The sequence below is a fragment of the Bison bison genome, unplaced genomic scaffold (assembly GCF_000754665.1).
Source record: "Bison bison bison isolate TAMUID 2011002044 unplaced genomic scaffold, Bison_UMD1.0 scf7180017864473, whole genome shotgun sequence".
Lineage (NCBI taxonomy): Eukaryota > Metazoa > Chordata > Mammalia > Artiodactyla > Bovidae > Bison > Bison bison.
In genome coordinates this window covers 13503782-13519171 of record NW_011495034.1, presented here as the reverse complement: position 1 = coordinate 13519171, position 15390 = coordinate 13503782, and the positions used below count along the sequence as shown (strand labels likewise).

General features: G+C 38.7%; 1 protein-coding gene across 1 annotated transcript in view; it reads left to right on the top strand.

The window, feature by feature from the left end:
• The window catches only part of RFX6 (regulatory factor X, 6), a 122433-nt gene extending 109785 nt beyond the window's left edge, over positions 1–12648 (top strand). Inside the window, exons 12-19 of the mRNA XM_010861812.1 lie at positions 787–931; positions 2229–2338; positions 3299–3416; positions 4864–4986; positions 5797–6003; positions 7414–7926; positions 9226–9438; positions 12473–12648. Of these exons, the coding sequence (XP_010860114.1) occupies positions 787–931; positions 2229–2338; positions 3299–3416; positions 4864–4986; positions 5797–6003; positions 7414–7926; positions 9226–9438; positions 12473–12648 (1605 nt within the window). The remainder of the gene's footprint in view (positions 1–786; positions 932–2228; positions 2339–3298; positions 3417–4863; positions 4987–5796; positions 6004–7413; positions 7927–9225; positions 9439–12472) is intronic.
• Positions 12649–15390: the final 2742 nt, after the last annotated feature.

Genomic DNA, 15390 nt, shown 5'->3' with positions numbered 1-15390 from the left:
AAAAAACCTTTTGAATATAATGTAAAATGTAAAACTCTTATTTGCCACATGAATTCTATTAATAAATAAATCCAATTAATAAAATTAATAGATTGTGGGGAATGAGACCATCTGATATTTTGAAACCCACAACACACTTTAAGTGAAAGAAAGTGAAGTCGCTCAGTCATGTCCGACTCTTTGCAACCCCATGAACTGTAGCCTACCAGGCTCCTCTGTCCATGGGATTTTCCAGGCAAGAGTACTGGAGTGGGGTGCCATTTCCTTCTCCAAAGGATCTTCCTGACCCAGGGATCAAACCCAGGTCTCCCACATTGTAAGCAAATGCTTTACCATCTGAGCCACCAGGGAAGTCATTTTAAACTACTTCTAATTTAGTTCTCTTAAATAGGAGGAAAAAGTAATTCCTAAATTAGAGTTATGTGTTTGTATATTGTTAAAATATACTTCCCCTCTCCTCAAATTTTCCTTTGTTTTATGAAGGTCATCAGCCTCTGAAATTTTGAAAGACTTGCTTAGGATAGTTTCAGATAAGAAATATAACATTGTGAAACTCTTATTTTATGACCATGGGTTAAAAAAAATATATTTTCTTATTCCAAAAATAGTTTTCAAACCTTTAACAGAGATGACCATGAGTCTCAGCTACTGCTTTTAGTTTTAAAATAAGAAATGAGTTATTTAGAATACATTTCTCTCAGAGAATTATTTCTCTAGAAGCTAAATTTTTCTTTAGATGGAAGATCAATGACATAACTTAGTATCCTTTTTACTTTCTTTATGCAGATTGCCAGACCAGCTCTCTTTGACCAGCATGTTGTGAATTCTATGGTATCTGATATTGAAAAGGTTGACTTGAATAGCATCGGATCTCAGGCCCTTCTCACCATTTCGGGCAGCACAGACACTGAATCTGATATCTACACTGAATGTAAGCCTTCTCTCTCTATTTAGAGCAGGGTCTCTCAATCTCAGTGCTATCCATGTCTTAGACTGCATAACTGTTTGATGGGGCAGAGACTGTCTTGTGTATTGAAGGATGTTTAGCAGCATCCTGGGCACTATCCCCTGCATGCCAGTAGCAGCCACCCCAAGTTATGACAACCAAATATGTCTCCAGACATTCCCAAGTGTCCCCTTGGACTACACAATCATTGAGAAACCTTAGTTTATAGAAATACTTTTAATTTGAAAAAATTGTTCTCTATTTTAAAACAGTTGTACTTACTGATTGTGAAAAACCTGGAAAATATAGAAAATGTTAAGAGGAAAATAAAAGCCATCTATAATCTCATTGTCTAGAAATAACCCAAATGGAAAAAATCCTAGGAATAATCAAAATGGTTTTGAGTTTTCTTCCAGTTTTATATTACAAACATATGCATTTCCATGTTTTCCACTCTTGGCATTACATGGGGTACAATGCATATCAAAATGGTATCTCAACGCAATCATGTTTTACAAAGCAGACGTGCCCTGCTTAGGTTTGGACAGTCTGACATTTACCAAGCCAGTATATGTGACCACACAGCCAAGCTCCATTTCCCAGGGATAACAACCAACTGTTTTTCCTACCATTTCTCTCTGAAAACACCAAAAAAAATGCAGCCTCCTATAGGCTATAACTCACTGCTCTCTCGGGACAGGCCAACCTTAGTCCTGCTTTATGTTTCCTAACAAAATTATATTACCCTTTGGGATTCAGTAAACCTCAAACTGTTTAATAAAATGATAGTCCTAAACTGCCCCTTTAACTTTTACATGATAAAAGATTATTCATTTAAGTGGCTCATTTCTGCAGGGCAGAATTTAATTTTTGCTAAAGATAAAGGGTATTTCAGAAAGCAGGAAATCAACAAGTCTAGCTTAGTTCATTCATTAACTTTCAACTAATCCATTGCATTTAATGAAAGCGTTGCATCCAAAACGAATTATCATCTCTATTGACAACTTATTCCTCCCTAGTGTATAATACATAAACCTGCATTTCAGTATATACCAAGACATATACACTTGTGACTAAAATTTTGAAGAGTCAAGAACTAAGGACTTTTTGTTAGTTTCCAGGATATGAAATTCATTTCTTTAACACATTTAATTTAATCTACCTGTCTTTCCCTTTTATACTATAAAATTACCAGTTATTCTAGTTTTAGGTTTTATCTTGGGTTCAAAATAGAATACAATATTAGGCTTTCTTTTTTTTTTTTTTTCTTTTTCCATGGTAGATGATTCTATCACAGTGTTTCAAGAACTGAAAGATCTCCTTAAGAAGAATGCCACTGTGGAGGCTTTCATTGAATGGTTGGATACTGTGGTGGAGCAGAGAGTTATTAAGGTATTTTTCAGATATATTCAGAAAATAAGATTTTGTTAATAGAAAATGCTAAACTGGCTATAATTTCTTGAGTGGTGGGGAGTGGTGATAGGATATGTGTAATAATGCTTTGAAAAGCTTTTGAAACCCTACCAATAAGTTAAGTCAAATATCAATATTAGAAATACAGCAGATTTGAGAGCATTGGACATGAATTGGATTTTATTTATTGTTTTCTGACAGACTACAAGCCACTGTGCCTTCGCTATCAGTCAATAAGTTTACAACTGAGTAATATCAGTAGTGAAAGATAAAACTGGAAAGATCTGGCCTTTTTTTTTTTTTTTGGCCCTTTTCTTAAAAAGCATGTTTTCATAAAAGGTGACAGAAGATATAGTTTTAAGTAATTTGCATTTTTTAATTCCAGGAGCTCAGTATTTTGTGTTTTGTATGTGGTTTCTTCAACTCTTTCAGTTAACCTTCAAGTCATCCATCACACAAGGCCATAAGAACAAATATATCCATCACCAATTGGTGTTAACCATTCCATATCAAGGAAACTAGTTATAGTGAGGAACTTTTTTTTCTCCTGGAAGGAAAACAGATTAACATTCAGGACCAGAGAAGTCAGTTAATCATTCACAGAAATATATAACCCTTTCTTCATACTTTGCTTCTGCTCTTTTTAAAAGCTCTGTCAAAGGAAAATTGAGAGAAAATATTTTGTAAATTATTTCATTTTGTTGTCCAATTCTGTTAGGTAACAAAACCATACACAATAAAGATCTATGAGCCTGAGAAATGACAGCAAAGACAGATGGAAAGTAAAATCCCTGGACAGATCATTTTATTTGATGACATAAAAGGCATGCTATGCCATCTGTCCATCTGTCAGTTTATCTACCTCTTGATCTTATGTACGAAGCATGTGGTGATGAGATAAGAGATTTTATATTTTCGTTTTTGTTGCTTTACGTATAGACCAGCAAGCAAAATGGGAGATCATTAAAGAAGAGGGCTCAAGACTTCCTGCTGAAGTGGAGCTTTTTTGGTGCTCGAGTAATGCATAATCTCACCTTGAACAATGCATCCAGTTTTGGTATCTTATGTGCTTTATAAAACTCTTCTTAGATGAATTACATCATTCATTCCTCAGTCACATTTCCTATCAATTATTAAACGTGTGGCACTGTCACTTCTCCAATCTGACTATTAAACCAGTGGACAATGATTGTTATTAGCCTGGGTATTAGAGTCAGACCACTTGCAGAGTTAAATCCTTACACTCCTTTTCTTTGAGTTTGCTTTTACCCAAGCTAACCTGCTCATTGTAGAAATGGGAGAATACTTCTTTCATTGGGTTACATGGGCAATTGAGTGAGGTGATATATATAAAAATACATTGCCAGCAGTTGGCATACACAGTAAATAGCAGCTGTAACCATTACGTTCCATCAGTGCTAGGATAAATTTCCTTTGTTAAACAAGCAAATAAACAATAATCCATACATTACTTTCCAAAGGCACTATTCATTACAGTATGGTAAATGTCTGCATCTTTTCCAGGAACCCACATAGCTGTATTCCAAAAGTCAAAGAGCTGATTAGAAGACATGCTATCATGTTTCTGAACCATCTTTCCTGATCCATATGACTTATGAAAAAATTGAGTCAAGTTACCTTATTTCAAAGTTGAATACCTTCTTTTTCCTAAAATTTCTCAGGTTCTTTGTTGGTAGTTATAATGCTATCTACTGGACAGTACTTCTGTACTTTGTAATTGCATTTTGCAAAATCTTCACATATAAAATAGGTTACAATTAAGTAAATTGTCTTCATTTAATTTCCAACAGAATTAGATTAAATTAGTGAACCTGTATTGAGGCATGAACAAAACATATTGTCTATTGTCTGAAATTTGTTGCTTATGCTTAAGGTTTCTTAAATTATATAATACTTAATCCTGACTTTATTATGAAAAAAGACTCATTGGGAAATCTGTTGAATAAAAGTTTAAGGTTTTCCAGGATATCTTCCACATGAAAATTACTTTTTCTTTTTTTTTAATGAGAGAACATTTTGTTTCAGGAGAAAAAGACATCTTCTCACTTGATACTTTTTTCAGACCATGTTGGCTATTGTCTAATTATTTAGTCCAAAGTAAACAGAAATAGAGAGAGTAGAGCTCATTCTCCCTGGGTTAAAGCTTATCACACTCCAGTGTATGCCCTCTTAAAGCATAAAGCATGTCTCACTTTCATCCGTATTTTCCTTTGATGTAATTAGTGGCCAAAGAGCTGGCAGGACAGTACACACAGGGAGCTGGGCAGGCGGTGCACAAAAAGATTAGAGACCCCAGTTAAGCATGTTGGTCTTAGCAGGTCATTTAAAGTCCAACAAGTATTTGTTTATTTCAGTTGCTCCTTGTAAAGTGCTGCGAGATGGTCACAAAGATAACTTAGACGTCTCTCTTTTTTCTTTCCGTCTCTTTCTTTCCCTTATTTCATCTCGCAATGCCCTCTGCTCATTCCTCATCCATAAACAAGGTTCTTTCCATTTGATCCGAATGCTTCTTGATGAATACATTCTGCTCGCCATGGAGACCCAGTTTAATAATGACAAAGAGCAGGAGTTACAGAATTTATTGGACAAGTATATGAAGAATTCAGGTAATTTAAAATGTACATCTTATTTTGCATCTTTCTTTGTGGAAACCTAATTTCAGGAATTTGTAAGCACACCTGTTAAGTGGATTGATAGTAGACTCAGATTTTTCCCCACCAAATTGTCACTACTGATACAGGATACTAACACTAAGAGAGCCCTATTTCGTCTTTCCTCCATTGGTACATAGAGTAGTCAAGTAGTCAACTGGAAACTCTGAAGAATAAAATCGATATTCTTAACTTCCGAGAACTTAGATAAAATTGGAGAAATGACTGTAACACAAAAATAACTGTAATTCAAGATAACATGTCTTATAAATGGTGCAGAGATGAGTTCTATAGGGATTAGAGAGGGAAGGAAAGTCATCTATTTGGCATGTGATTATTTGCATTTTGAAGGCTATTCACTACAGAGTGGATTATTTAGTGCCCCTAAGAAAACACCTGGATGGCTGGATGGCATCACTGATGCAACAGACATGAACTTGAGCAAACTTTGGGAGATGGTGAGGGACAGCAAGGCCTGGCATGCTGCAGTCCATGGGGTCACAAAGAGTTGAACATGACTGGGCGACTGAACAAAAACAACAAGAAAATACCTATACCCACAAGTATATAGTTAGCAAAACCCAGCACCTCTGCCAAGACCAAAGGTCTGCCTGTCTTATTTCCCATGGAAAACATTTCTCAAACATTTCCAGATTTATGACACAGCCCTGGAACATTTACAGTGTGTTTTGTTTTTCACTTGGGCTTATCTACTAGGAATGTGGCAATGATGTTAGCTTTCGTATTTTAAAAAAAACTTTCCAGATGCAAGTAAAGCTGCCTTCACTGCTTCTCCAAGTTCGTGCTTTCTGGCCAACCGTAATAAAGGGAGCACTGTTCCCAGTGATACTGTGAAGAATGAAAGCCATGTGGAGACAACGTATCTTCCTCTGTCATCTAGTCAACCTGGAGGCTTAACCTCTGCTCTGCACCCGTTCCCTGCTGGGAATACAGACAACATGCCGCTTCCAGGTAGGCTGTGAGACAACCAGGAACATCACTTAGGCTTCAATATGTCTCACAGGAACCTATTCCTTTGTTTTCTTAAAGCTAATAACCTCCAGGTGTTCCAAGAATAAAAAGGCTTATCTCCAATGACTTCTAATAAAGCTTTATAATATTTTGTGATTTTCAACATTTGTCATTCATATTTTTATCAACACTATTTTAAAGATAGACATCACACTTTAACATATTCTTCTAGTTATATCAGAAGTCCAAATACTTGGTTATTCTCACTTGGTGGAAGAAAGAAATAGATTAGGTGTCCACAAAATCCTTAAGATGCTTTGAAAGTCAAAAAATATGAGCTACTTACTTATTTATGGATTTTGAGGAGACTTTATTTGTCCTCCATTATAAAATAGATTCAGGGGACCTGCAACTAAGACGTGATGCAGCCAAATAAATAAAAAAATTTTTTTTTAAGATTCAGCTATTTTAGGATAACCATCACAAAAATTTTTCTCTTTGGTCTGTGGTTCCCTGTTGGTCTGAATGTTTATGGCTTAAACTAGCTACTAGATAATACTTTAACTCCACTTATTGCCTTATGTCTTCCTTGAAATCCTTCTATAGACCTTATTTGTTGGATACACAGAATTTTAACCCTGGAAGGGCCTTATAGTTCAGGGGCCTAATTCCAACAATGGAAAGCTAGAGGCCCAGGGATTTGGTAGCTTTCATAGCTCACTGCTCATCAGTGGGGTTTGCATGGAGTTTTGAATTGGCTGCTTTGAAGCCATGGTCTTTTTGACATTATTGTGTTTTTCTTTCACACTATACATTGGCTTCCCAGGTGACGCTAGTGGTAAGAACCTGCCTGCCAGTGCAGGAGAGAGTTGCAGGTTTGATCCCTGGGTTGGGAAGATACCCTGGAGGAGGGCATGGCAATCCGCTCCAGTATTCTTGCCTGGAGAAGAATATCATGGACAGAGGAGCCTGGTGGGCTATAGTCTATAGGGTCACAAAGAGTTGGACATGACTGAAGCGATGGGATCTACAATGTCCCTTCTATACATCAAATCATTTAGCATTCAGTGCGTTTTTTTAATTACAGAGAAAGGTAAACAGCAGACCCTTTGCCCTTCCCAAGCTTGAGCTCTAATCATCTTTATACAGATGGAAGGATGAAGCCATCCCAGGCTCTTCTCCATGGTCAGTAACTCCAAAAGTTGCCACTGTTGTGAAATACATACATGTTACAATGATATTTTTAAGCCTAGAGTTTTGTTGTTTCCCCAGTCCTGTTATTTTTGGAGGTTAGAAATGATCTAAGTTGGAAAAAAGATATATTAATAAATCTTTTGCATAATTTTAAATGTTGTGAGCCCATCTGTTTTTAATCTGCCACTAGTGAAGGCTCCGGTAACTTTTTTCCAGGTCAAATGGAGCTTTCCCAGAGTTCTGGACATCTGATGACACCACCTATTTCTCCAGCTATGGCGAGCCGAGGAAGCGTCATTAACCAGGGGCCAATGGCAGGGAGACCTCCAAGTGTGGGCCCAGTACTGTCAGCCCCATCACACTGCTCAGCATACTCAGAGCCTTTTTATCCGACTTTCCCTCAAGCCAGCCATGACTTTTATGGGACCAACTCTAACTATCAGACTGTGTTTAGGACACAGCCTCACACCCCATCAGGACTCTATCCTCATCGCCCGGAGCATAGTCGATGCATGGTCTGGAGTGATCAGCAGCTTTCTAGAGACTTCTTCAGTGGCAGCTGTGCTGGGTCCCCATATAATTCTCGGCCACCTTCCAGCTATGGACCATCCCCACATGGCCAAGATCCACATAGTCTGCAGTTTTTAAATACAGGAGGCTTCAATTTCCTGAGCAATGCAGGGGCTGCCAGCTGCCAAGGAGCAACGTTGCCTCCTAATTCACCTAATGGTATTGAAATTTTTAAAGAATTTTTCCTTTCCTGAGATGACAGTTAGGCAAAACCAGACATTGAGTTCCACCTCTGGTGAACAGCACGTCATCCTGTGTAGAACTTCCTCAAGATTGTGGAATCTTAGACATTTGGAGCTAATTTCAGCCATGTACAAGCGTGTCCCTGGGCTTCCTGGGTAGCTCAGCTGGTAAAGAATCCACCTGCAATGCAGGAGACCCCAGTTCGATTCCTGAGTCAGGAAGTTCCCCTGGAGAAGGGATAGGCTGCCCACTCCAGTATTCTTGAGCTTCCCTGGTGACTCAGATGGTAAAGAATCTGCCTGCAATGCAGATTCTGCATTTGCATTTGCAGAATCTGGGTTTGATCCCTGGGTTGGGAATATCCCCTGGAAGAGGGCATGGCAACTCACTCCAGTATTCTTGCCTGGAGAATCCCCATGGACAGAGGAGCCTGGCAGGCTACAGTCTATGGGGGTCACAAAGAGCCAGACAGGACTGAGTGAGTAAGCACAGCACAACACAAACATATCCCTAATTCTTGTGGCTTTATTACAGCTGTCCTTCTAAATGCCACACAGGGTGAAAACATTGTCAAACCATATGTTAGCCCCAGAGAAGAACGTTGTGTCCTTTGAAGATATTTTTAGTGAATAATGTTTCTTCCAGAGAGCTAGCAGCAGATCTTAAAGATTAGGACCCAGACAGTGCTTCCTGTTGGTCTGGTAAAACACGTAAAGCTCTGTGGACTTATTCAGCCACCAAAGTGGCTGCTCTGTTCCTCCTCTCCTCAGCAAAGACCAGTCCTCCTCCCAGAAACATCAATCTGTAAATAAAACTGGTACTTGATAAGTAATCTTTGTGAAAGGCTAATGGTGCTTTTTTTCTTCATAGGCATCATAAGATCTTATTAATTTAGAGAAGGGAAATATGAGAGAGGTGTAGTCTTATATCTCAAAATTAATAATATGATAACTCCTACGTATTTTAAAAACAAAAAACAACAAGTGAACCATATCCATGGGTTTGGGTGGACTCCGGGAGTTGTTGATGCACACGGAGGCCTGGTGTGCTCTGGTTCATGGGGTTGCAAAGAGTCAGACACGACTGAGTGACTGAACTGAACTGAACCATATCCATATATAAGCACATCCAACTGTATTGTAAATGTTGATGTCAATGTAGTATTTACAGTAGGGTATCTTGAGGGATCTCTCCTATTACCTTGTTCTTTCATTTTTCTTCCTGAATATTATTTGCGATAAGTTAACTCTACTTTCTCAACACTTTCTGTCATAGGGTACTATGGGGGCAACGTCAACTACCCAGAGTCTCATAGACTTGGATCGATGGTGAATCAACACGTTTCCGTCATCAGTAGTGTGCGCTCCCTGCCTCCATATGGCGACATTCATGATCCGCTCAACATTTTAGACGATGGTAGCAGAAAGCAGACCAGCTCCTTTTATGCAGACACACCACCTTCTGTTGCATGTCGAACTCCCGTAGTAGGTAAAATATATTAATATTTTTTGAAAACATTTTTAAAATGTTGTTAACCTCAGGTATACAGTATTAACTGGGCACTCATGTTCCCACCTTTGGTTTATCAGTTTAGATCTAAAGTTATATTTTTGAATCTGTTAGGAACAGTCTTACCATTTTTCAATTTATATGTCACCATGCAACCTACTGCTAGATCTGTTATTCTTTCCAAAAAGAATCGCTGGCATCTAATTTTGTATGAAAATATTTCATATAACCTATCAAAAGTAGTCTAAAAAACTATAAGGGCAATAATGATATCTTTTTCTCACTTTTTCTTATTCGCCGTTGGAAGCAGGGCCAGTGACAAGAGCTGTCTTTGGACACCATAATCTCCATCAGTATCATAAAACCACTCCAGGTTTTTAAAAATGGTGACTTGTGAGGAAGGTTACTATCACTTTCTCATTTGTAAATAAAATATGATTAGACAACCTGTAGAAAATGTTGTTTTCTTAGTCTATAATGTACATTTTAAGTAAAAATGAGCAAAACTGTATGTTTTCCATGAAGTCCCCTAGCATCTTATTCCAACAAAGTTGCTGTCCCTGAGAAAATACCACGACTTTTACTAGATGATTCGCCAGCCCCAGCAAAGTGTCTGCCATGGAGTAGGATCTCCATATAGCAGTGAAATGAAAAAAGGGAACAGAAAAAAAGGCATAGATTTAGTCTCTAAACCCACTAATAATGTAACACAGGCAAAGTATATATCCATGTAAGTATCAGGGCAGGTGCAGTGTTAATGTTTATATGAGATGATTGAAATCTTCCAATGGAATTGATTTCAGATTAGTGTTAAGTAGACAAGGAAATGGCAACCCACTCCAGTGTTCTTGCCTGGAGAATCCTAGGGATGAGGGAGCCTGGTGGGCTGCTGTCTACGGGGTCGCACAGAGTCGGACACGACTGAAGAGACTTAGCAGCAGCAGCAGAGGGTATCAACACCCAAACAGAGCATAAGGGAAAACGGAATAAAGTCCATTCTCCTCTCTCAGTGTGTTTTTCCAATAATTCAATAGGAAGCACTTCTTCCCTTCCTATGACCATTACAGATGCTCCTGAGCAGAGTCTGCCAGCTCATCTCATGCTATCTGCATATGGTCATTGCGTCTGTGTTACTCTAATGAAGCAGAAAATTCCACTTCAGGAAGTTTCCTTGCTGTGAGACTAAAAGGACCGTGTTGCTGTTGTTACTATTAGTTCTGTTTACTTACAGAGATAGTAGACACCTTGATGGAACATAGTTTGGATATAGGAGAGACTCTAAGCTTTAGTTGTCTGAGCTGGCTTATAAGTGAATTGCAAAGAAGACTTCAAGGTGAAAAGAGGGAATAGAGTAAGCTGAGTGAGTACCACAAGGAGTGTGTGTGTGTGCGTGCTCAGTTGCTCAGTCGTGTCTGACTCTTTGTGACCCCATGGACTGTAGCCCACCAGGCTCCTCTGTCCATGGTGTTTTCCAGGCAAGAGTACTAGAGAGGGTTGCCATTTCCTTCTCCAGGAGATCCTCCCCACCGAGGGATTGAACCTGAGTCTCCTGCACTGGCAGGCAGATTCTTTACCACTGAGCCACCCGGGAAGCACCACAAGGGAGTTACTGCTGCTACTAAGTCACTTCAGTCGTGTCCAACTCTGTGCGACCCCAGAGACGGCAGCCCACCAGGCTCCCCCGTCCCTGGGATTCTCCAGGCAAGAACACTGGAGTGGGTTGCCATTTCCTTCTCCAATGCATGAAAGTGAAAAGTGAAAGTGAAGTTGCTCAGTCGTGTCTGACCCTCAGCGACCCCATGGACTGCAGTCTTCCAGGCTCCTCCATCCATGGGATTTTCCAGGCAAGAGCACTGGAGTGGGGTGCCATTGCCTTCTCCGACAAGGGGAGTTAGGACCTATAATTAACTGTCCTTAGTTATGAACCTGCTTTTTAGTGACAGAGATGATGGTACTTAGAAAAAGAAGAAAAACAGTACTAAGAAAGCAGCAACCAAAAATGCAGGAAATGTAGTGCTAGTGAGCCAGTTAGTGAACAATTTTGAGAACCTACTGTGATGTGCCAATCCTCATTTTAGATGTGCAGTTACAGCAGTGATCAGGTTAGAGTTCCTGCTTGTAAGAAGTCTACATTCTAGTAGGGAAAGATCAAGCAATGAAAATATTTTTTAAATGCATTAAAAAAGATAATTTCAGATACTCTCAGGTCAATTAAATACTAAGGTAAATGACAGACAGTAATGGATGAGCTGTTTTAGCTAAAATAGTTGGGAAAGGAATCCTGAGGCAGAAACATTTGAGTTGAAAGCTGAATGATGAGGAGGAGGAAATGTGAAAATCTGATGGTGCAAGTTCTAGTCAGAAGGAATGGCAAGTTGCATAGCCTCTGAAATGAGAATTCTTTGGCTTCAATGGGTAGAAAGAAGGCTCATGTGTTTTGAGCATGGTGAATGAAGAGAGGGGAGTAAAATAAATCAGAAGACAGAGGCCAGTTCACCTAGGGTATTATGAACTAGAGCAAGGAGCTTGGATTTTGTTCTAAGAGTAATGGAAAGTCATTGTAGCATTTGAGAAGAGGGACAATTTGATGTCCACTTCGGCAAGATTATCCTAGCCACTCTCTACAGGGTAAAAAGTGAAGCAAACAAAGGCGAGAGTCCTGAGACTAGTTAGGAGGCCTCTGTGTTAGTCCAGGTAAAGAGAAGATGGTGGTTTGAACTCCAATTGTGGAGATGCAGATGGAAAGAGGAAGTAGACTGGGGGTACATTTTGATGATAAAGTTGTCTGAATTTACGTTTGAAATTGAGTTTTCTTTGTGAAAGATGTTGAAGAAGGAAAATGCAAGGGAAGAAATAGAAAAGATAAGAATTGCTCTGAGAAACCATACACACTCAAATTTAGTACAAATATATATGCTAAATGCACAAGTAAGTATGAAGGCTTAAAGTGAGTGGCACAGAAAAAAGAAAATGTCCATCTTTTTTCAATTGCTATTTATATTTTCCCTTACAGCATCCAGCCTGCAAACCCCAATTCCTTCCTCCTCCTCCCAGTGTATGTACGGAACTTCCAATCAATATCCAGCTCAAGAACCCCTGGACTCCCATGGAGCAAATGGAAGAGAAATGGTGTCCTCTCTACCACCAATCAACACTGTGTTCATGGGAACAGCGGCTGGAGGCACTTAAAGCAACAGTGTTGGGTGGGGTGTGAAACTAAAAAATCTCTACCATTCACATCCTATCTACTCAGACTGCCATCAGAGAAAGAAAATGGACTATCCAGTGGCAGGATATTGTTTTTCAGGTCACTGGCATAAAACTATGGACAACTCCATAGTGAATGGAAATACTTGTGGAATTTGCCTTGCAAACAATTTGTTTAGAATGTATGTGGTCTCATTATTAATTATAGCATCAAACATTATCAAATGAACCAGTGGAGGTTTGAAAATGCAGACATTTCAACCATGAAGATTTAATATTTCTCTTCTTAATTTATTGAAAATCTGTGTGCTGTTTCATTTTTGGTTTTATAAAAAGAGAAACATTTATTTAATGCTTTTAAAATACTTTTAATTTATTAGGATCACAGAATCATTGTTTACTATCCCTTATTTGACAACAGTCAAATGTGTATGGCTACCTCCTATGGAAATGTTTACAGGATCAAGACTTAGTTCAATTCAGCCTCAACCAAAGATGCTTGACTTTCAATTCCTGTGCATTAGTATGAAGATTTATGTTACATAGCAGTATTCTGATTCTATGTAACTGAATGGAGATTAAAAATGCTTTCCTTCTTTATTTAAAAAAGATAGGAAGAAATAAAGTATAGAAATATTTTTAAAGGCTTGGTTGCTCTCAGGGCTGGTACTGTTTCTAAAGAATTCTTGGGATTTGCAGGCAAAGTTCCTTGGTATATCAAATTAAAAACAGTAATTCTAGAATATTTGCATATCAGATCCATGCATATAAATACAAAGAAATTGGGACTTGTAGACTGTTTGAACTTCTACAGTTATGGAAGCAGTCTTTAACTGAGTACTTTGCTTAGAAACTGAGAGTGAATGAGTATTTAAGGATCATCTAGATGCAAAAACAAACACAGAAATGAAGGATTCATTAAGTATAAACCAATACAATTTGATACACCATTTATCTAGCTGAATCTTTTCATATGTCTTAACTGGAAAAGTCTGTTGTTAAGACTTGTGGCCTATAGTAATGCGAAACTTCTATCAACTTTACAGGTTTTTCCTATAATCTTATGACAGGTGTTCTATTATTTTTATTAAGCATAGGGTTATACTGTAGGTCCTAGGTACATCATTATAAAAGGATCTGTAAGCCCTAAACACCCATTTTACATCATGATGTAATTTGGTAAAGACCAACTGTGGAATTGTTTTCAGCAAGCAATAAACAATTATCTGTGGACTTGTTGGGGTGTTGCTACCATTTGCTAGTATGTAGTTATGAGCTAGTTAATTAGCAGAAATATTTTGCAACAATAACAAATCATGAGAAATCTAAGTGTCCTATTCTTTGCTATGGTAATATCATGAGTACAAAGGAAATAAAATTAATAAGGGCTTGGACTGAAAGAGAAAACAAAACAGCTTTAAGAAGTATTTGGCCATGAATATTAAAACTTAAAACCAAATTTCCACTGTATAGTAATTAAATATATTTTCAGCATCTTGTTGTGTGTCAGACACAATGAAAATACAAAGATGAAAAAGACAGTGCCAATATCTTTAGTAAGTTCTGATGTAATGAGAAAGGAAAGATAAGTAAAATCTCAACTGAAGATTTTTGATTAAAAACCAAGGTGGGGAAACGATGTTTAGGGAACATCTAGCCTAGTGAAGAGGAACTCAAAAGCCTCTTGATGAAAGTGAAAGAGGAGAGTGAAAACTTGGCTTAAAACTCAACATTCAGAAAACTAAGATCATGGCATCCGGTCCCATCACTTCATGGCAAATAAATGGGGAAACAGTGTCAGACTTTATTTTTTTGGGCTCCAAAATCACTGCAGATGGTGACTGCAGCCATGAAATTAAAAGATGCTTACTCATTGGAAGGAAAGTTATGACCAACCTAGATAGCATATTGAAAAGCAGAGACATTACTTTGGCAACAAAGGCCCGTCTAGTCAAGGCTATGGTTTTTCCTGTGGTCATGTATGGATGTGAGAGTTGGACTGTGAATAAGGCTGAGCACTGAAGAATTGATGCTTTTGAACTGTGGTGTTGGAGAAGACTCTTGAGAGTCCTTTGGACTGCAAGGAGATCCAACCAGTCCATCCTAAAGGAGATCAGTCCTGCGTGTTCTTTGGAAAGACTGATGCTGAAGCTGAAACTCCAATACTTTGGCCACCTCATGCGAAGAGTTGACTCATTGGAAAAGACTCTGATGCTGGGAGGGATTGGGGGCAGGAGGAGAAGGGGATGACAGAGGATGAGATGGCTGGATGGCATCACCGACTCGATGGAAGTGAGTTTGAGTGAGCTCCGGGAGTTGGTGATGGGCAGGGAGGCCTGGCATCTGTGATTCATGGTCACAAAGAGTTGGACAAGACTGAGCCTAGCCTTAGTTGCAGGGAGGAAGTGGATTTAGGAAAGGAATTAGCGTAAGAATGGGCCACTTAGAAGGCTGTTTCTTTCATCCAGACGCCCAGCTGGTAAGTGCGAAGGCAGTGGGGAAGAATAATGAGGGAGAGACAGAAGTATAAGCACCATTTCAAAGAAACATGAACATCATTTCAAAGACTGCATTGAAGGGTTGGTGATTGACTAGATAGAAGGAATAAAAAGGATTATGTCACTAGCAGCTCTAAAGTTTTCCTTAACACTTTGCAGAGAACATCAGTGTAAATGAAACTGAAGTGAAAGTTGCTCAGTCCTGTCTGAGTGTAGCCCACCAGGT